At 32.6% G+C, this 24,519-nt stretch overlaps 1 protein-coding gene across 7 annotated transcripts in view; it reads right to left on the bottom strand.

The window, feature by feature from the left end:
- milt (trafficking kinesin-binding protein milt) overlaps window positions 1-24,519 on the bottom strand; it is a 146,267-nt gene that overhangs the window by 27,323 nt on the left and 94,425 nt on the right. Inside the window, exon 2 of one of the 7 annotated variants that reach the window (XM_088234594.1) lies at window positions 5,993-6,433. The exons of the other annotated variants lie outside the window; for them this stretch is intronic. Coding sequence (XP_088090720.1) covers window positions 5,993-6,236 — 244 coding nt within the window. The 5' untranslated portion in view covers window positions 6,237-6,433. The remainder of the gene's footprint in view (window positions 1-5,992; window positions 6,434-24,519) is intronic. 7 annotated transcript variants of the gene reach the window in all.

Here is a 24,519-nt window from a genome sequence, read left to right on the forward strand (position 1 = left end):
CATTTAAATATTTACCTATAAAATTAAGAAGATTAAATTTGAACAAAAAATCTATGATTTTATTATTGAATTCATCAACAAACCTTTATATTAAAAATGAGTACGCTCTGAATACTTAGGCCAAGTATATTTATTTTGAATGGCGTTATGTCGTAACTAAATTATATGCATTGATTATTTATTTGGTTATATATAAATATAAAAGGTATAAACCTATATTCTTATTCCTCTTCTTCTTCTTCTTATCGTTCCTCTCCCCGGTGGAGGTTGGAAATCATCGTTGCGATTCTTACTTTGTTGGCAGCTGCCCTGAACAAGGACTGAATGCTGCAATGGAACCAGTCGCGCAAGTTCTTAAGCCAAGAGATGCGCCTACTACCTGCACTGCGTCTTTCTTCAATCCTTCCAGTAGAATGACTTGTAAAATTTTATATTTTTCGCCTCTCATCACATGCCCAAAGTACTCAAGTTTTCTTTTCTTTATGGTCTTCAGTACCTCTTTATCTTTATCCATCCGTCGGAGAACATCATCGTTTCGGACTCTATCCACCCAGGAGATTTTTAATATCCTCCTGTAGAATCACATTTCAAAGGATTCGATCGATTTTTTGAAGTGTTTTGGGTGAGTGTCCACGTTTCGACGCCGCAAAAAAGTACTGAGAAAACGTAACATCGAGCAATGCGCATTCGGAGGTCTAAATTCAAGTCTCTACTGCAAAGAAGGTCACCCATCCTGAAGAAGCAGTCTAGCGCCATCTCTATTCTGACTTTGATCTCTTGCGAGTGATCCCATTTATCATTCAGCCAGCACCCTAAATATTTATATTGATGGACTTGCTCAATAACCTGCGCTCCAAGTTTTAAAGTCATTGGGAAAGTTTGAGGCTTTTTCCGAATAACATGCGGATATTAAATATTCATTTCTAGCCCTTTATTCAAACTAGTCGCGTGAACTTTGTCCAATAATAGCTGCAGGCTTTCCATACTATCTGCTAGGACAGTATCATCCGCGTATCGGATATTGTTTATAATTTGTCCATTTCTGCTAATGCCGTTTGTTAGTTCATTTAGCGAATCTCTATATAATATAGACATTACATTATTTGACTATTTACGACCGCTGGACATATTCAATAACAGTAAGCATCTAGATATATATAGTTAAATTTACTAGTGTCTGGCCGGATTTAGAATACAGTTCGAGAACTAGAATCTTGAACGAGTGATTTTGACTTGATGGCTACTCTCTGCTAAAAATCTTTAAAAAAAAAATCGAATGTAGATTAATCCACCTCGTAGTGTAGTGATTGGCGCGTTCGCCTACCACACGCTTAGGGTCCCAGGTTCGATTCCCGGTAGGGTCGACATGAAAGTGGCTTCGCATTGCAGTATTTCACTGTTACCTTACTTTCGTGTAAAATATGATCGAGTTACGCTGCGTCTTGTGCACTAATGCAGCGCCCTATGCACCATCAGGTATGATGAAATAAATAAAAATATTGATAATACGAGCCGTTTTATTACATAACTAAAACAGAACTACAAAGGCAATCTTATTTCTCTTCCTTAATCTCTCCTCCTTCCCTCTTTCCTCTTTTTTTATTTTCCCATCAAGTAATAGTATTGATTTAAGATAATTTATATACAAATTCCGTTATTTCTATGTTTACATATCTTTAGCTTTTTTACTTTAATTTCCGATTGAATATGTTTATTAACTTGAATTATAAAAATTAAATTTTAATTTTATTGGTTGGTAATGCCCGCCAATGTATAATTAAAATTATGTGCAAAAAATTAAATAAATAAAAAAAAAAAATTAAAATATGAAACAGAAAAAAACTAACTGTACAGGAAAAACACTTATTAGATTTAAATAAAAAAAAATTCAATGAAAAAATGCCATCGACTTAGATATAATTATGAAAAAGAAGAACTTTTTGAAAATTATTCTTACACGAAGATTGGTAGGTAAAAATTCTTATTAATTTATCTATGGTGCCAGTTCTATAATATGATGTAAGACACGAACAGGTCAAATCTAAGTAAAACAATTTATTGTTCCCACTTAAAACATGATTGTAAAAGGTACCAAAACCTTCAATTTTGTAAATAAAAATTTATATATAAATATTAACAATATTTTGAGTTTGTCCAAATTTTTGTAGACAAGGACTGGATTAAACACCCTAAGGAGCTGTTCTGTGAATCTCTGTTGTAATATGTTGATGTTAACAGCTCCCCAGGGAGTTGAATCCAGTCCCTGTGTACAAAAATTTGGACAAACTCAAAATATTGTTGATAAATCCACCGGGACCATGAAGAAGAATAGAAATTGAGAGAATAAAGTTTTCAGGCGTTGTCTAGTACGTAGGTGAAATAATTCAATTAGACGAATCTCACCCGCATAAATAAAGGTTTCAGCTCTTTAACTTCACAAACATCAACAGATGAAAGAATTTAGATGTTCAAATATGGGCAGAATGGTGAATGTTACACAGTGTGTAAAGTGGCCACTTAAACTAACCAATGACAGGTCATAAGTCCAGTAGATGCCTAGACTTCTATATTACCTTCTCTAAAATGTTCTTTATCTTGTCATTACATATGTTAATATAAATTGTTAATATATCATTATTTTTGGTTTTCGTGTTTTGTATTTGTATCCACACAGTGTCTCTATGAATATATGTCATATACTCGTACATTTGGCGTTTGTGCGGATGTTGGGCCACCGGGAGCTGACAGTAACTTGTTACTTGACCTGTCTGCACAGTAATTAAATGTGTGAGCTGTACTAATAATATAATGTTGTTTTCTTTTTCTTTCTTTTTTTCTCTCTTACTATTATATATGTATATATATCTGTGTGGATTTAAATGTGAAAATGTAATATTTTATATGTATTTTATATATATTTTTTAGACACTATAAGTATAATATATTAAATCATATAAATGAATGCCTCGACACGGGTTGTGCCCAGTGAGGTACTTATATTTAAAAAAAAGTTTTATGTAAAACGTGAAATAACAAATAAATAAAATAAATAAATAAATATTATTTGATAAAACATGGTGATGTTTGATATTTTTATAAAGATCGAAAAAAATATGGTCAAAAATATAAATGATTCGAGTTTAAACGTAAATATAACGCAATAATGATAAATATAATAAAGGTGTACTACCTAAATAGCAACAAAATCTATAATTTATGTATAGTTTGGAAAATACAATAAAAAGTGGAGAAAAATATCATTTTATAAGGAAACAAGTTCTGCAGTTATTCGAGGCACCTTATGAAATTTTAACATCTAAACTTTCGCTGTTTTGTAGCATTCGTTTAGTGTAATTAGGTCGTTAAATCAATGCGGGTTCATTAAATAAAGCGATTGGAAAAAATCGATGCGGTTTATTACTGATATGATACAAAATAAGATTTTTACTAACAGTGGAATTAAAAAATTGGTGAAGTACTTAATATAATATTCTATTTTAAAAGGTTCCGGTAATCAAAAACCACCAAGTCATTGGCACCGGTAAACTATTATGTGCCCGAGGTGTGTAAAACCCTTTAAATACAAGTGCTACTTTAGTTAAAAAAATATTTTTTTTTAAACCAATCGGAATATTTTATTATCATTTATGGATTGGTGTGCAAATGGTAAATAAAGGGAGGGAACATGTAAAGAGTAATTGTCATAACATGGAAAATGATTGACATTTATGTTCTAGAAATATCATACTCTAATGATGTCTCATTCGAGTCGAATGAGACATTTTAAAATACTAAATACTGACATTTGGCACGAGTATTAAGGTACCTAAACATAGTGTCCGATCGAATTTTCGGTTCCGGTTTCGGTCAATAAAACGAGTTTTGGCCGCGATTTCGGTTCAAACTTCGACTCAGCCGAAACCTGCGGTCGGGATGTGTCGGATTACGTTCGGCTGTATAAGTCATACGTATAACTTAACAACGAAATAAAAAGCGCTAAAATAAACTAATTTATGCCTTTTATTTCATTGAGTATTTTATTTAACGCTTATTTTAATGAACTCGTAAGGTTTACAATAAAAAGCGCCCAATTTCGGGAGTTTGGAAATGACTTTTAATTTATTTCAATTTAAGTTTCGGTTTCGGCTGAAATCTACCTACATTAATTTATTTTTAAAATTTATTGCATATTTAAGTATACATCTTTAATACCAGGGAATCTAAAAATAAACTAGTGAATTAGAAAATTAATACGGGGCGTCCTCCGGTTAGGATAGTTTCAATCTCCACCTAACATGGCTCAGTCTGTTCTAGGATGGAGATTCTTTATGTTTTAAAGTATAAGTAGTTTTATTATAATATAACAATAACAACAAGAAAAACTAAAACTACAATGTTGCATAGGTCATTGAATTGGTACTACAATGGCACCGTACTTTATTTATATTTTTTTAACATAGAAGGTAAGATGATCAGTCTTACGCTTCAAGTGACCGTCCGAGAATCATGAAATATTGTTGTGTAAAACCACGTTTAAAATTAATATTTCATATGTACCGTGCCAGGAATCGAAACTAGGAGAATCTCAAGCATGGTAGACGAACGCGCCAACCACTACACTACGGGGCGGACTTATCTCCGATCGACATCTTTTTTCAGGATTTTTACCTGAAAGTAGCCATCGAGTCGAAAGCACTCGTTCAGGGTTCTGGTTCTATTTCACACCCAGAACTTTACTCTTCATCCGCCGGGACACAGAAACACCTATATACAATCGAGGAAAATATCTTTTATCTAAGTATACCCAGGAATTAAAGAATTAAAAAATAAAACCTCAAACACGCTTTTACTAGGATTTTATTTTTAATGATATTTTTTATTGTTATTTTTTTTTAAATATGTAAATATCTATTCCGTTGGTAGATAAATTTTTCGTAATAAATAAATTGATATTTTATCGATATATTGATATTTTTGATGCACCTGGGCCGCGATTACAAACGCTATCTTTATCGGTACATACCGAGATGGTATAATCTAAAATCGATATTTATGTATGAAAATTCTTAGTATCTTTATCGGTAATCAGTAAAAAAAAAAAATACATATTCTATTTTTCAGACAGAAAACTTAATTTTACTTTACATGTAAGATTTCAATCGGACGGATAAAGGGTAAAACGTATAGACTCTTAATATAGATTTATGAACCGACAATGGTATTTTTGTACCTCGGCACCTTTCAACGATGCAATAATGGTACGATTAATCAAACATCTTCCGTTACAGGCCGTCGCTTATTCCGGTCACGATTACACCTTAATAACAGTCATTTCACGCCAATTCTCAGGCCAATCAAAAAAGTAAAATATACCCGCATTCATATGCTAAATTGCTTAATCAAGTACACATTCGCACGAGAAAAGCAATGTCGGGATTATTGCATTAACATCCAAACGGTACCGCATACAACAGTAAACATTTCAACCTGAGAATTAAGACTACCTATATTTAATATTATTATTGTATGCGTGTAGGAGGGACCCTACCTTAAGAGAAGCATATCTGATATTTGCTATTAACTAACGCGCGATGTTTTCACACGAGATCATATCTGCAGACGGGCGCTAACCCAACGAGAGCCGAGTATTTTTTATTATATCAACGTTCCGCAATCAGCTAGGCGCTATGAGCGATGTAATAGTCAAAACACTCTGATTAGAATCGAAGAAGTGTGGAGTATCTGCTATAATAATACATCAAATGAGATAATGGAGAAAGTGATTTGACATACGATTTTGACGCAAGAAAGGAAGCGGAGAAAAGTTACATACATTTACAAATTACCGATGCTAAAAAATGTAACAGAATGTTTATAACAGAGGCTCGGTTAGTGGCATGAGGACCATAATGGAATAAACAACCGGTCGAGAGTCGAGTATCGATCACAAGAAAAGCGAGACAAGTCGGGACAATAACAAGGCGGTGGGTACCTTTATCGAGCAGAAGGTTTCGGATGACCCTGAAGTAAAACAGGCCGTGCCTGTTGCGGGCGATGTGGTACAGGAAGTCGGGGTACTCTCCCAGGCACTCTCGCAGGTAGGCCTCGTCCAGCGGGGGGAAGTCCTCGGCGCTCGGCGAGGGGTAGCGCGCGAGGGGCGCGGAGGGCGAGGGGGGCGCGCGCAGGTCCGCGAGGTCGGCCAGCCAGCGCCGGGGCTCCGGGGGGCCGCCGCTCATCACATGCCCGCGCTCTCGGAACGTCACTGTCACATTATCCCAGCACGAAACGAGGCGTAGACTGTATGCAGGGAACGAAGTCTACGCTGCGACTAAGCCGAGCCGAAGATAACACAATCGATCGTTCGAAGAAATCACTGTTACTTTGTGTTTTGAACGCGTGACTCTGCGATAGCGACAAATTTTACACGTACTTTCTACCGCAAAAAAGGGATTTTTTTTATTCAATTTTCTCCCGATAAAAATGTGCCCTCTGCCACTGGCACCGGTGATAGTGACTCCGTAACTCCGCACCGCTCGCACTCATCCCGCGGTAAGCGCTAGATACCGGAGGTCACACGCCCGCCACTGCCGTCAGCCGCCGTCAGCCGCCGCCCGCCACTCGATGCGTACTCAACTGTCCAATCGATGCTCGTGCTTATAATAAATGATTAGTTACTATAATATAATTCAACCGTCCGCGGTATAATCAAGTCAGAGAGTTGACAATCCGCGACGAATAAACAGGTACCCGGGTGTAAGATATACTTAACGAAACGATGGAAAATTTTATGAATGACCGCGTGTTTAATACGTGTGTTATTACGAGAAAACAGTATAATAAAATGTGACAATAAAGTATTGAATTAGCTTGAATGTTAAAATTATCCAAATTATAGGTAATCGTATTATAAATGCTATTGTGGACATACAATCACCTCACCGATATTCTACAGGGTGTTCATTGAACCCCGTCACATCCGAAACCACGATGATCAGTATGAGCAAGAAGACATATTGGCACATTAAAATAATTTTTTAGAACGAATAAAATTTAAAAAAATAAAGTATCAAAAAAAGCAAATGGTTGCTTACTTCTGCAGGGGAGAAACGAGGGGGGAGGGGGAGTCTGATACTGCTCCGCGCTCCCCTCACTTCTCCCCTGCAGAAGTAAGCAACCATTTGTTTTTTTTCAAATATTTTATTTTAAAAAAATCTTTGTTCTAAATATTTTTTAAATATGCTAATATGTCTTCTTGCCCATACTGATCATCGTGGTTTTGGATGTGACGGGGTTTATAGAACACCCTGTATAGTCGAGCGTCACGTTATTGTGACATAAGTCAACGGACGCCCGATTGAAGGTCGAAAAACTTACGTAATTAAAATATTTAACGCGTAAATTTAATGAATCAAACGCGCCGCACCGGTTCATTACACAGTTTCACATACCCTTGATCGCCAAAAGAGCGGGAAAACAAAAAATAAAATCGTTTAACGAAACCGAAACGAATGTTTCAATTTAATCCACCGGGGTAAAATAAATACATGTTGTAATGAATCGTATTGATTTGACGATTAAGACAATTTTCAAGTCATACTCAGTTCGGGTATAAGTCTCGGTAAGATAAGATAAATAATTGAACATGCTAATCATTATTCCAACACTATAAACTGATGATGACATCAATACGGAAAATACTGATGGAATAATAATTTACCTAACAAATTAACAAGTACCGAATAAATCGACGTGGAAAACATCTTAGTTCAATTATCACCACTCCCGATACGGTATGGCTACTTAGTACTATCGATTATCAATTTACAGATGGGACTTGGCAATAAAAAAAATACTTGACGGATTCGCGATGTGCAGAAAGAGAATCAGTTAAAAGTATCAGCATAAGACATCGTTACTCTGGACAGTAGAAACGAACGAAAGTGTGCTGAAGAGAATGGGCGAAAGTAATCGGATCGTCCAAGTCTGAAGGGTAAGCTGCGGGTGTGGTCTGTTTGCGCAGTGTCACGAGCTCAGAGCGAACTTGAATGTTGGCGTTTATGATGGTCATCCCTGTCCATAATATATCCAGTGGCAGCAGTATGGCTGCACTAGTTCACTCAGTCAACGACCATTATTAGCATTGGCATGGTCAATGAATTCACAATAGTAATTGCAATTGCTAAGCGTACTCGCTACTTTCAATTTTCAAAAAGCCACAAAAGAAGAAATTTAAACAAAATTAAACACTGAAAACACATAAACTGAGAATTTACTGAGGATAGTAATCTAAATATTATGCTATCCCATTGAATCATTTATAAATTTATTGTATTTTTGCATGTGCATATATATTATGTATGTATGTGTGTATATATATGTAAAATAATAATAATAATTATTATTATTATGGATAACTTATATAGCGCCATTTTCGTAATATAATACCTCAAGGGCGCTTTAAAAAGTGATTATATAAAGATATAAATTTAATTTTAACTTTTTAATTTAAGAAAATTAATATACTTTTTCATACTACTTTTCCACTACATGCTAAGAATTTATTCAAATGATTTAGAGAACAAGTGGGTTCTAAGTTTGTTCCGAAACATCACTTCACTCTCACAGTTTCGGATTTCTGCTGGGAGAGCATTCCATGCCGTAGGGCCTGCGACCGCAAATGCACGTTCGCCGAATTTAGTGCGCTGTTTGCGTAGAGGTATAATAACTTTTCCTTTCGACGTAGATGTAGCTGATCTGAGCATAAGACGTCTGTCAGCTAGTTCATCTGGAATGCAGAGTTCCCTTAGATATTCTGGAGCAGAGTTGTGCAGTGACTTATACATAAGCCAACAGAGTTTGTATTCCACCCTCTGCGGAAAACGTAGCCAGTGCAATTCCCGAAGTAGTGGAGTGATATGACTGAATTTAGAGATTCCAAAAATAAATCTCGCTGCGGCATTTAATACAGCCTGTAGGCGAGTCATTTTATTCATCGGTAGACCTGCGTAGATACCATTACAATAATCGATTCTAGACACTACAAACGCATTTATTAATTGACGGGCGGCATCAACTGGCAAATTTTTGCGAATGCATTTAATCTGTCTCAGCTGGTAAAAGCATGAACTTATCGTTCTACTAATTTGAGCGTCAAGAGAAAGGTCAGAATTAAGGATGACTCCTGTATATGTATATATATGTGTGTATATATGTATGTATATATATATATATATATATATATGTGTGTATATATGTATGTATGTGTGTATATATGTATGTATGTTTATATGTATGTATGTAGTATGTATGCGTGTATGTGTATATATTCATATATTTAATTTTATTTTTAAATTTAATGTAAACTGTACTTTTTTTTTTCTTTTCTTCTCTTTTGAGTTATAATAACTGTTTTTCTATTTCTTCAATATTATTTTTATTTATGGGAAACATATTCGAAAACCATATTTGCCGCAACAAATCCGGTTTCTTAGAACAGGCATTTGCCCACATAGGAACCGATTGCAACATTAGGCATACTAATATTTCTGGCTAGCCGACCCTTCATATACTGAGCCTACTCCTAGTACAAGCAGAATTTGCCAGAGTATTTTTTGTACTATTTTTGTAACAATGTATATATGAACTAATAAATAAATAAATAAAACGAACTCTAAAAAATCTCAAATAGGGTACCGGAAAATGGTGGGCATACAAAAAAGCGCGAATCTGGAAAATCGCTAAACAGAACTGCGCGACCCTGAAAAGTGCCACAAAAAATTGGTAACTCACTGAGATATTCTGAAAAATTCCGATGGATTGAAGAATCCCTCTTAGCGAATGAAATAGCATTTTGCATGCTAAGCTAACTTCACATGATAATTCAAATGAACATAAATAGCGATCATTTCCATCGGTACAGCATCCAGGGGGAGGGCACAACACTTCCTGGCACATGTCATTTGCATTTCTCGGAATGCGACAGATAATCTCGCGAACAACGGCTTACATTCTTCTGCCGTTGATGATTGACGAATGCAACAATGGCATTTAATTATGTACCTTCCTTCACTTCGGTTATTAATCAAAACAATACTAGGACATCTCACGGTTACACGTTACACGCTGCAACTGCGCAGTGGGGATGGCCGAGAAAAAGCACGACAAATATTATGCAACAAGTTTGTTACATTCTCTCCGTTTTTACTAAATGGGAAACAATAGCGATTGACCTTTTACGGGGAGCTATAATTCAAAAGTACATGATTCATGAATGAAAATGTACGTTTATCTCCGTACAATGGAGCATAGTAATAATACCTCACATATTATTATGTATAATTACATTTTATTTTTGCAAAAAAAAAAAAAAAAATACATCATTTATAATTTGTTGCATCCTAACTCAACACAGGGCCTTTGGCCTCATAGTGTTAGGGAAACGTTTTTTTAATATTTTTAGGTAATATGTATCTTTATATGAATAAATAAATATATATATATATATATATATATATATACAGAGTGTTCATTAAACCCTATCACATCCGAAACCACGATGATCAGTATGAGCAAGAAGACATATTAAAATATTTTTTTAGAACAAATAAAATTTAAAAAAATAAAATATCAAAGAAAGCAAATGGTTGCTTACTTCTGCAGGGGAGAAACGAGGATGAGGAGAGGGGAGTCTGATACTGCACCGCGCTCCCCTCACTTCTCCCCTGCAGAAGTAAGCAACCATTTGTTTTTTTAAATATTTTATTTTTGAAAATTTTCTTTGTTCTAAATATTTTTTTAAATATGCTAATATGTCTTCTTGCCCATACTGATCATTGTGGTTTCGGATGTGACAGGGTTTAAAGAACACCCTGTATATAGAAGCTGAAAGATAAGCCGATGAAAAGCGCGTAATCGGATTTGTTTGTAAATATAAATAACGAAAGCTTAGGTTCTCGTCTCTTCCAACCTCTAACGGTTTAGGTACTGTTTAAAATAATCCATAATTAATATACACACAATTCCGAGAACAATGCATGGGATAAACATGTTATACACAGTAAGTATGGCATAAATATAATTTTTACGCATAATTATAACACATTTAATCAATTTATATAAAACAATCCATTCCACGTTTGACGCCCCTGCAATTTTATCAGTAATTAATTTTAATGTACCGAAAAGGACAACTCGGCAAACCTACCAACACTGTGGCAACGATACTTCGACTTCATTTGGTAAAAATGCAGTCATCAATAGACTTCACACTCTAGGCAATAAATACCAAGACGTTAGTGACTCAAACAGGACGGCCCTTCTCTTGTATTTCATGGGTAGAGGAAAGCTAGTACCTAATAGTTTTAGATGATACTTTTTTTCCATTTTATTTTTTTATAATTTGGTATTGTTCAATAATGTTTAAATTTCATTAATAATGTTTTTTTCCTTTCTTTTCTTGATTTAGTTTATAGGTACTCTAAGATTTTTTTTATATCAGTATATATTTATATTTTACTATTTACCTGAGTAGTAGTTTTAAATAATAAAACATTTTTAATTTTATCGATTAGTGTTTTGCATTTTTTATTTTATTTCTTTATTAACCTACCCGGACCGAAAAGGGGGATTCGAATCCCACATAGACCAATTTGGTCAATTTCACTTTATGTACATGAGCATTCGGCAAACTAACAAAAATGAATAAATTACACGAATGAGTAAAATATGTGTACGCGAACACATGAATAAATTATTGCACCGTCTTAAACACTTCCAACGTTTTATTCTCTTGATGCCATATACAAGTGGGCGCTGGGGTCGTTTGCCCCCCCGTTCGGATCATGTGTAATTTTTGGATGCTTAGTGAGGGAAAGGTTATTATGATTGTTTTTCTTAGTTTTTTTATTTACAGGTTTAAAAAAATTCTATTACCAAATTAATTTTCCTATCAATATTTTTATAATTTTTATACCGTTTATCTTTTCAGACTTCTTAATTTGTAAATAACTGTTAAGTATTCATTTGTTTGAAATGCTATCTTTTACTTGTAATACTACTTACATGTATGTATATTATTTTTTTTGCAACTAATATATAAAAGGCACTAAGTGCCGTTTATTTCAATAAAAATAAAATAATAGTAATAATTAACAACGCGGGACTTTTAGTCCCACGGAGTTGGGACTTAAGTCTCAAATAATGTGTAATAAATCACCTATAAGTAAATTAAATAAAAAAATAATTGAAGTCCGTAATAAATAATGACGAGGTGAAATAAGACAGCAGTACCTAATTATTATCTTGCAAAAGTATAAAAGTGTGATACAAATAGAGAAATAAAGGCTTTGAAGGAAAACTACGTAGAAAGGACACCAGTTTTGCTTACGAAAGCAGATCGAACGGGGGTTAGTTAGCCTAATGGCTACAACTTTAGGAACCCAAAAACGTTTCAAATAAATTCGTTCAATGCATCGTTTTTTAATCCTAAATCGAGAATGTGCAGAATATAATAATATCAAAAGCACGGAGATTGACATTTTTGACAGCAGATTATTTGGGTTTAAGAAATGTATTTGTACAAGATGCGTTTTCATGCTCATAAATGAATTTAAACAATAATTCAAAGTTTTTTTAATCACTCACATTGTTCATTTCATTCAGTACTTGTCATATGCATTGCCATTCGAAAAAATAAACATAATGTGGATTTTATTCGTGTGAATATTTATGTTTTGTAATATTATGTTTTACTGTTTGTAGACCAAATAAATAAATAAACACATGCACCATTCATCAAAATGACTTATTATCATAAAATATTCCCCACAGAATGTGCAAAATTGTACGATGTCACGAACGTGAAATCGATCCCAGCATTGAAACTGAGTAAAAAGTTCAGTTCCGTGAAATACGCGTGCACGAAAATCGGCTTACTCGGGATACACAAAACTACCGTTTTCTTGTTTGCAATTTTCCGCGGTGCAAAATGAAAATCGAGACTTGAGATTATTTGTGGTTATCAAAGTGCGCAGCTTTGACGGCCAATGGCGGATTTAACAGTTTCCACTTTGCCAGAACAATTATTATCTGACGAAGAGTCTTGACAGGAGTAATCTATAACTAATTATCTTCACCTCATAATTGAAATATGTTAACGGTGATCACGTAATCACTAAACGGTAAATCACGGACATGCTCAGTCAATAATACAAGACGGTACCTTTATCATCACAGGTATTACACCAATATCATGTAGGTATAAAGCAGTGGTGTAGTCCTGAATAAAAAAGTACCGGAGCGCACCGCCACCACTATGGTGAAGTGGGAGGGGGAGGGGGGGACACATGTTTAGAATTTTGCCAGTTATCGGCAATAAATACGTTTGTTTTTATTTCGAATTGCTTGAAGAGACTTAAGTAGAAATTTTTTTGAAACGTAATATTTGTTCCTCACCAGAGCCGGAGCGCCGCTCCAAAGCGCTCCGGCTTGACTACACCACTGGTATAAAGTTCTCGATTGGTAATAGTTTAAATCAATAGGAAGGTATTATAAAATTAACAGACAGGAATAAAAGATTAAAAATCGCACAAATGTGTACTGATTAAACATGATCACATTGTCAAGAACAACAAAAAATATATACAGACAATACGAATAAATAAACAAAATACATACTAAGTTTTATGCCAGACTCGCTCAAATAATAATTTATTTTTATTTCAAACATTTTTACTATCATAATAGATTTTCAATCAAAAATAGTTTGATAAAGGTCATGAAACGAAAAGTTAATGATATAAAAAGTGTTCGCAAACCATTGAATCCCATTTCCAAATCTGCACGAAACTCTGAATAGTTTCTTAGATAGGGTGATTTATTTTATTTCAGATTAGTATTTTTCCAGTTCAAATATAAACACGCAAGACCATTCAATAATCGACGTAGGTAATTCGAATAACTTTGAAAGTAACAATAAAACTCAAATCATGAAGTAAGCGGATATCAATAATGGAATCTGTTCACGATCGTGGATGTATTTAAATAGATGTAGTAACTTTTTGTATAAATAAACCTGTCTTGTACTATACATAGGATTATCAACAATGAACCAATGTTTTTTTAAATATCAAACCAATGAAGGCAAACAAAATAAAATAAATGAAAAGGCAAGTATGATTAAATAGTGAAAATACAATAATCCTTGATGGAAAAGAGGAAATAAAGGAGCAAGTGTTTAAGGAAAAGATATACAATATAAAAAAATATATCTTCGTCGGTAACCAGTAACGAGGACGTACAGTGTTTTTTTCATATATTTTTTTTTTGTTAAAAGACTATTAAACTAAACCAAAACTTTTTTTTTCAATTTCTATACATCGTATTATCAGCGCTTTGATTTTTTTTAATTTTGTATTCCTTGAATAACTCCGCGTGTGACGTCGGAGGTTCTCTTCCGCTTATTTTGAATGCCCATTGGTCCGTTGACGGTAAGGTAACCGGAAATCTTCCATAACTCTCGTATCGTTGGTTGATTCATATGAACTAGTGACGTCGTTCGAATTACTTTGTTTTTATTAAAATACATATTTATTTTTTTCGTACATTTTCAAGAAACTTTGCCGTACAATTTAATGCTCCAATCTTTACCGCGCCATATAAAACATTTATTTTATCCAATTTCCCGTCGGGCTGAAGTTCTTCATTGAGCATGTTTAGAAAAAAATGCATAAATATTATATTTTTCATACAGAAAACTTAATTTTACTTTGTAAATAAAAATTGAAGATAACCATTGTAACACGGGCCCTGGGGTGGTATTCTGAATCTTCTCTACCCCCTAGAGTGGTTAATTTTATTTTTAAAATACACTTTGCTTTATATAATGGCCACACTGATGATTAACCGTCAAATGATGTATAAAACTGTTTAAAAAAGGAAAAAAAACGATTGCGGTTTGGTCAACATAACCTAATTAAGTGTTTTGGGTAATGCTTAAGGTCACGATAATGTCCTTAATTCAAATCATCATGTTTGATTTCACGTGTTCATATTTATTTGACGTTTAATCATCAGTGTGGCCAGATATGAAGCAAAGCGTAAACGGGTGCAAAAAATACAAATCCGTAAATTAATCACTCTTTAGGGGGTAGAGAAGATCCAGAATACCACCTCTGATGTGGTTTGAAAATATATGATGTGGAAACATTTTTATGATGGGAGGAGATTCCATAGTCAAGCCGCATAAACTGTAAATTAAAAAGCGGCCTCCGTAGTGTAATGGCTAAGACGCTAAACTCACGCCCGGAAGGTTCCGGGTTCGATTCCCGATCAGAACACAAATATCAAATGTGATTTTTCTGAAGTCAGTGTTCTGCGCTGTATTTACTACTGTAATAGGCCAGTTGTGATGAAAAAAAAATGGATATTAAAAGGGCTTTGATTACGAGAACGCAGAGATAGACCTTGATTTAGAAAGCGTCTGAATTTTCACGGAGGTAAAGTGGATAAATTCGAGACAATAAATAAGTAATACAATTACATCAAGAAAGTATTGACAAATTTCTGGTCAGGCGACTATGGAAGGAGGTCCCAACAGAACGCCCGTACGAGGTTTTCGCGTAACCTAAACGACTTAAATACCGAGAACACATACGATATTTGCTCGGAGACACTTTTCATTTATAGCTTTCAACGTCATGGATGAACATATTAAGTTCTCCAAAACAACGTCTTTATTTAAGATTAAGATCCATAACTGGATTTCATCGAGGGGTAGAGACCACTGTATAAGATTGCTTCGGGAATAAATATATATAATCGATGCTGTTTATTATTTATGTATATTGATTTATTATTTATGTAAAACCTTTTTTTATCTCTCATTGAAATAATTATTGTTATTTTCTTAGGTTAACCTTTTCTTTTATTTCTTTCATATTTTATTTACATTTTTTAGATCTTAATTTTAATAGGTACTTTTAATTATCTCATTATTTTTATTTTTTCTGTAAATATGAATTGAAATTTTCGATTTTCGATACTTTGTTTTATTTTTATCTTGTTTTTGATTACATTTATGAGCACACACTATTTATATACGTGTTGAATTTTTTTCTTATTTTTAAAATATATTTAAGTGAATTGCTATTCTTTAATTTTAATTGTATTATTTTACTATATTTTCTTACTTTAAAAAAAATTCTTTAAACTATTTTTTGTTTATTATTTTATACGTATACAGTATTGTCTGTATTCTTTTTATTTGATTATGAATATAAACTAATATCTGAGCACCCGATGACAAACTATTATTAAATAGTTTATCGGGACAAAATATATTTTAATACTTTGTTTTCTTTGTAATGTATTAATACTGTAATAATGTGTTTAATTTATTGAATAAAGACTCTAAGAAAATAAATCAAATATAAAAAAAAAAAAAAAAAAATATTTATTCATACCCGTATTATTTATTTAAGACATCAAGTACTAAGAATAAGTACTTTGGCGGACTTATTGCTTAAAGCAATATCTTCCAACCAACCAAAAAACCGACTGGTCAAAGGAAGAGATTGGTCAAAATTTTGTACTAAAAACCATAAATATATATCAAAAGATACATACATATGGTAAAATAAAGTTTTAAAAAAAACCCAATAAAATAAAAATAACATCTGTTTTTTAATTGGGCTTGCACATATTAACATTACTATTTTTTTTGAAAAGTACATTATGTTATACGTATTAAATGATGAGGAAAGTGGGATCAGACAGTGAGTTTCGAAGGAGAGAGAAAAAGGAACCAAGGAAAGAAAAAGGGACAAATAAAAATATATTTAAGAAAAAAAAGCAGTAAAAACTATAGGAGTTCAGGATTCTGGGAATATATAATAATGTTTCAGGCTTTTCTTGAAGGTGGCTAGAGAAGGTGCATTTTTTATATGAAGAGGTAGCTCATTCCAAAGTCTGGCAGCTTGGACGGGAAAGGAATAGCTTAAAAATGATGTGCTATGTCGAGGAATGGAAAGTGTCCTCTCCTGAGAAGAGCGAAGCGAAAGACCATGATCAGAAAGGTAAATGAAATTCTCAGCAAGATATTTTGGAGCGCAAGGATTGTGAAGAATACTATAAAGAAGTGAGAGAGATTGAAAGTTTATGCGCTGATAAAAATGAAGCCACTTATCTATTTGTACATCATATTTAAATAAAAAGAAATCATTTTTTGAATATTTATTTTAACTATTGCTAATCGAAGCATACAATTATTTATTATTATGTTTATTAAATGACATATAAATATCATAAACCTAGATGTGTTACTATTATTTTTGTATTGAATTATTTTGTATTTATTTTTAATTTCAATTAATTACCGAATTGAATTATAAAATAACTATTAATTTTTAATTACATATTGCCATTTATAATTTTTTTTGTGTATATTTATTTATTATTATTTTGTGCATTGTTTTGATTATTTTGTATATTATTAAATATGCTTATAAATGTTCTGATTTGTATATAGAAGAGTCCCGACTTAACAAGGAATTTTCGAACAAGTCGGGACATGAAAAATTATAATTTTGCTATGATAAAATTGTGTTCATTAAATAAATAAATACCCTTACACAGATAAAAAATGAAAGCCTTAATTTTTTCTATCCCACCAGTGAAAGGTTATAATTTGTTTAATTAGAATCAAGTTGCGGTGTTGTAGCTGGTGTACCCCCTGGTGTGCTCTACGATAACTAGATTTCCATTTTCTAATGAAAATGGCATACAAAATTGAAATATTTGGGTAAATCATAAGAATGCGAAAGTTTATTTTATTAAAAAGGCACGACGATTAGTCTTACGACAATCTAGGACCCATATAACATTAAAATCACATACCTATATTAAAATATTTGACGTAACACAAATTATTCTACGAAATTTTACCAAAAAGAGCGCAACTGAATTTATTTTACAATTTGATCTTATCTCCAAAATATGTTAGGAATAGTATAAAAAACAGTAAATGTTGTAAACGATTCGACAGTCTTGAAGATGCCTACTTAGGCGAAAGCGCTCGTTGGTCAAAATAATAAAAAGTAAAACTAAACCAAGAAGTTTCATTGAGAAGTTTATTTATAATTTTATCATAATCTTTAACTATGGAATTTTACCAAGAAATATTAACAAAAACATCAATATCAAAATATATATTTTATCAGTTGAAGCATAAAGTTGTCCGCCTCGTAATGTTACTATTTTTATCCTATAATTTTTTAACATTTGTAAAATAAATTCAGTTGCGCTCTTTTTGGTAAAACTTCGTAGAATAATTTGTGTTACGTCAAATATTTTAATATAGGTATGTGATTTTAATGTTATATGGGTCCTAGATTGTCGTAAGACTAATCGTCGTGCCTTTTTAATAAAATAAACTTTCGCATTCTTATGATTTACCAAAATATTTCAATTTTGTATGCCATTTTCATTAGAAAATGGAAATCTAGTTATCGTAGAGCACACCAGGGGGTACACCAGCTACAACACCGCAACTTGATTCTAATTAAACAAATTATAACCTTTCACTGGTGGGATAGAAAAAATTAAGGCTTTCATTAAGGAATAAGGAAACCTTTTTATATAGAATTGTATTATCTTTTTTTTTAAAAAAAAAAGATAATTCTGGTTATAATATTTAAGATCTAACAATATCTTATTCACGTTTTTATTACCTTCATACCTGCCCTTACCGGTACCGGTTCATTATAAATTCCTTTTTGGAAGTCCATGACCTTGGTGATGTACTTGATAGTAAACTTACATATAACAAACATACAGAAAAACTGTAGAAAAAGCAAACAAAATGTTAGGGTTTGTCATACGACCAACCAAACATTTCACAAGAACTGACGCACTAAGAAAACTTTTTTTTTCGTACGTACGTAGTGTGCTAGAGTTTGGTTCTCCGATTTGGAATCCTCAATGTAATACTCACAAAAATCGTATTGAACATATTAAAAGAGTCCGCTAATTTTCATAATATTCAAAATCTAGCAACTCGGCGTATCATGTTCTCTATAAAATTGTTAATAACCTAATCCTAGTATAATAACCTAGCCCAGAAATTGTTAGAAGCATTTCATATCGAGCCCCTGTCCATAGAACTCTTCTGTACTCTTCGACATTTTGAGCTCAATGACTAATTATATGAAAAATAGCACTCTTCGAAGAATACAGACTACCTATAATGACAGTTTTAGTGACATCGACATATTACACTGCAAATACTATATTTTTATCAGATCTGTTAAAGACATTTAGAATTTATCTCCTGCTTAACTTTTAATTTTTACTTATTCATATGAACGTCTACTACTTGCATCTAATTCATTATTGTTGGTTGTGAATTTTTACTAAGAAATATAAATGTTTATGGAAGCTATACAATGTCTTATACCTTTATGTACTTTTTGTTTAATTTTTATAATACTATTTTTTTTTGTATTTTTCCCCCTCTCCTTCTGTATTTATAATAGATTATTGTGAAATCTGTAATTCGTCTTACTTTTTTAATTGTTCTCTGGTACCTTGTATTTATAAAAAAAGACTATGATTTCCTTAATAAATAAATAAATAAATATCTATATCTCCGTTGTAATATGTCAACCCTAAAGCACCGTCGATAATATTAATATATATGACAACAATGACGCATACGTTTTCTACACACAGTTGGAAATTGAAGAAAAGTGGCAGTAGGTGAGTAATATAAATAACCGTTTGTTTACTATAAAAAGGTACAGTTTGTTTACTATAAAAAGCGAGTAATTATATTGAAATTGTTGTTAACATGTATTGCCTTCGCACGGTGCACATTTACCTGACATAAAAATTCCTAAACACAAACATAAATATTACATACATTTTACGTGATTGCGCTAAGTAAATATATGAAGAACAGAAGAACTCCATTTATTCAAACTCCGACTATCCGAATTGCTGATTATCCAAATAGCATTTAGAATTTCAGAAAAGAAAAATTAAGACGGAATAACCGCGATTCGCAAAATAATGATTCTGTCTACGCGCGCTATTGTCCTTCCCTCCGCGAATTGTCCTCCCTTCCTCCAACGTTCGTTTTGGTTAGTCAGTCAGTGTGTCGTTGACACGCGTTTCATCGTTTACCATGGCTTCTAAAAGAAAACGTGTTGTATCGTCAGCGGATAAACTACAAATTACAGAGCAATCAGGTAAAGGAGTTTCTGGTAAACAGTTGGCTGAGATGTACATGAATACATACAGTTATTAATTCAAATATACGCTTTTTTCGGGAAAAAATCCAACTATCCGAATGGGGTACGGTCCCAATCGATTCGGATCATTGAAGTACTACGGTATTACGATTCTCTGATTTGAAAAAAGCGTTACATACTTAATTCATATTCGTACTTTTGTAAAAAAAAATATTTTTTTAATTTTAGAGGGTTTTATTAGTAGCAAGAAAAGCCACAAATTTATTTGTTAGCTACTTACATCAATATTTTTTATGACCGTTATTTTCATGTTGTTGATAAAAGGTGATTTGTGAATGTTGAATACCTCAGTATGGAAAATCTCAACGTGTCAACTTTGCAAGCAGGTGTTCTGCAAGTTATTTAACTTCTTAGTTTTATGAGTTAAATATGAATTAATTTGCCAATTGTGACTATATTTTATTGCAGGTTTCCGTTTTTGACTCATTTTTTATAAAACTGTAGGGAATTATCACGATTTATGCTCGGATAATCTGTTTCATGGTGTATATCCTGCATAACACAAAAATATGAAAAAGGCCGAGGAAAAACATAGTTAAATAATCATTTTAAAAATAAAATAATAACGAATTATAACCACAGCTAAGTGGACTAATGTGCACCGATTTTTTTTTTTTAAGTATTGGGGTTCCGTGTCGGAATTATGTATTGCAGACATATTACGGAGTTTTAAAATAATTGGTTCGACGGTTTCAAATAAACCAACCAAAACAATTTAATTGAAAAAAGTAATTTAATTTAGTAACAAAAAATGCAGAAATACTAGAATCAGGTATACGCTATCAGACAGCAGTTACGAGTTGCATAGCACAGAAAGCGCACACGACGCGCCATAATGCCATATCGATTTGTTGCGACTACAAAATGTATTACAAATTGCTGTAAATGGTGAGTAACTTTCGATAGAATATCATCTGCAATCTACCTCCACTGTGTACTGTGTACGAGTATAGTGGATAGTGGCTGGTGGCTGGTGGCTAGTGGCCCGTGGCGGCCGAAGCGTCTTATTTTATTACTGAATTAACCCAACAATGTCTGAAATGTTAAAATGGGGTTTTTAATGAACACTGAGCACTTGATACTAGTTATAGAAAATAAGTAATACTCGTATTATGGTTCATCATTTGATTGACGGATCCGTTTTAAAGGTCTTGTGGTCTCTTTTCAGATCTAATCATTGCAAAAAAAATTTTTAGCTGTAATGAATGGTAAAATATTTTGTTTGGAGAAATTCTTTGTTTACAAAAAACTCGCGTTTAAAAAAAAATATATTTACTGCTTTCAATTCCCGTATCTCCGTCAGAGCAGCCTGAGTATATGTACAGTCAATTTGTCTGTCACCCTCAATCTAATTTTCCCAATTCCGACGGCGATAGGGTAAGTTGGTTCATTAGATTGTTAGTAAACCGGAAGAAACGAGTCCGATCGGGAGAATTATAACCGTCACCATCCCTTCACCGGACAAATAATTCAAACCTATTAAACCCAAAGGAAATCATTGTTCATAAAATCGCTCTATTTCTAGCATCACCCTATTTAAGACGAAAACCTGGCATCATCCTAGTCAAGACCTATTAACCAATCTATCAACCGACCTTAGAACCAACCTTATTATTATAGAACCAACCTTACCAACGTTGTTGTGGAGTATTTTAATTTTCTTGAATAAGACCCAGTTATTGATCGATGTTTCTTTTATCTCGCGCTATTTTAGTCGCGGCCACGTTTGACACCAGTCTCGAGCCCGCCCGCGAAAAAGTAACTTCTTAAAAGAGATTGTCGATTTTTTTAAATTAAAAAGTAAATAAATACGAGACAACATCGGCATGCATAGCACTGATTCTACATTAAAATATGACACCAGTATGAATATTATTAAAAAATTTAACCCTTGAAAACTAGATACAGAAGCTATTTAAATTACAATCGTGCTGAAGGTGACTAACTTAATATTAGATACTGTACGTGTTTATTTTTACACCCAAAGGCAGTTTTATAAATATAAGAATAGTACTTAACATAATGTCCATATTAATAATTTTTACTACCGTTTTTTCATAACTTTCTTGAAAAATACATTGATAAAATTTTGTGGACTATAAATAAAATACTAAAATGCCAATTTACGTGTTCTATATATATATTTTTTTAAATCATATTTAAAAAAAAAAAAAGAATTTGTACTCCCAGGAGTTACAAAAAACTTATTTTGGGACAGAAAAAATACTTACATAAAGGTATGGTAATAATATAGTGAAATATATGTATACTGTGCGCGCTGTAGGGTTAAAAATAACGTGATTCATACGCGAAGAATCATTATAATCATAATGAATGCATGAAAGTCAATTGAAATTCCGAGTTCTGCAATTTTTAGTGAATTTTCTTTGTTTTTGCTGAATAGGAAATATGTATCACTTAGCACGCCCGTTAAATAAAAGCAATATGTTTTTATAGTATGAGAAAACTATTTTTGTTATTAGAGAGATAAACTTAATTCAATATAATCAAATTAGCGAAAACTTTAGTTCGGCCGCCACGTAGACAGATGGGAGAGGAAGGTTGTTTGAAATTGAAGCTCAAGAGACCCTGACCCGAATAATTCACAGACAAATATGGGAATATAAATCAATGTTTAACTACCTACCAGCTATTAGGGACATAAGCATTATATTCTGTCGATTTATATTCCTGTTATTGTAAAACAAAATCCCACTGAGACTCGAAATAAATTGTTTTCGTACCATTATTTTTCATTAATTTCTTTTGTACCCTCGATCACAACTAAGGGAGAATAAGGCACAGCGTGAGACAATTATCATAATTATTTTCTACGGAAATTTAAGACGAAGGATGAGTGTAAATGCGAAATATAACTCATACAGGATATGCTACATTACGAAGCAGATTCATTGCCAGAAAACTAATCAAATAAGGTTTTTAAATACCCTGACAATAATTAGAATTTTGATGTCAGAACCGTAGTTATGACATTATAATATATATTTATTTACTTATTTCACTAAGGCGTTGAAGAACAAACCATTTTATTATCAAACGAGTAAAAAAGAATCAGAAGGTCTGGCAAGTAATTATCTTTAATTACACTGAAGCTTAGGTACCTTATTTTATTTTGCTGATTCATTAAACCTGTAAATTATTTACGCAATAAATTTAATTTAAGTCTTAAAAAGAACAACAATTCTAGTAAATAATTGAGTTTAGTAATTAAATATATTACATTTTATTTTATTTGGTATATTTGTACAATACCAGTTTTAAAATGACATTATGATTTAAATATTTGATAGTTTAAAAGAAAAATAATTATAAAGATTATTATACTACAGGTAAATCGTACTTTATCCAAGGCGCGAGCGAGTATGTGCAATCTGTTTAGAAAATAATAATATGTATGTGTAAATAATATGTAAGTAAATAGTGAACATAGCACCGTTTTCCAAATACTAAGCATAAACTTGAGCTCGGAATTTCGATATAAAAAAAATTGTATTGTATGGATTTTATCAAAACTTATACTGTTGTTTTTAAAAGTATGCTTTTTTATGATATTTTATTGAATTTTTGAATAACAGAGCTGCTTTTATGTATTTTTACCAATTAATGAAACTGTTTATAACATTACATTAAACGTAATGTGAGAAGATGGTAATAACTTTTAATGAAATAATACAACATTATTGTTAAATTCCAAAACGATAAGAAAAAAACACGATTTATGATTCTGCTTGTAATATACATTATAAAAGAAGCTCTTTAGTTTAACAGGGGAATTTTCGAAACTCTTAAAAAAATTAAATCCATCACAGACGTGGGTTGAGGGTTCGATTTTCAATGAGACCATTCTAATTTCGGTGTTGTAATTCGGCGCTGTTGTATGGGTGTTTCTTGTAGTTCATTTTTCAATGATTTATTTTTATTTCTATTTGATAGTAAGTGCTACTTGCATGAAGGTCCCGGGTACGATTTCTAGCTGTGTCAAAATAAATTTTATCGCAAATTCACAGGCAGTTTTGTAATGCATAAGCTTTTTATTTATTTGTCTACTTGTAAGTAGTTTGTAACACATTTTTTGAGACATAAGTCCCAACTCCATCGGACTAAAAGTCCTGTGTTAAGTTGGGACGAGTAATTAGTTGACACAGACATACGAGTATATCACCACAAATATTATATTGGATCAGAAACATAA

This window comes from Micrasema longulum, unplaced genomic scaffold (genome assembly GCF_059751315.1).
Source record: "Micrasema longulum isolate JH-2025_06_02 unplaced genomic scaffold, ASM5975131v1 h1tg001259l, whole genome shotgun sequence".
Classification (NCBI taxonomy): Eukaryota; Metazoa; Arthropoda; class Insecta; order Trichoptera; family Brachycentridae; genus Micrasema; species Micrasema longulum.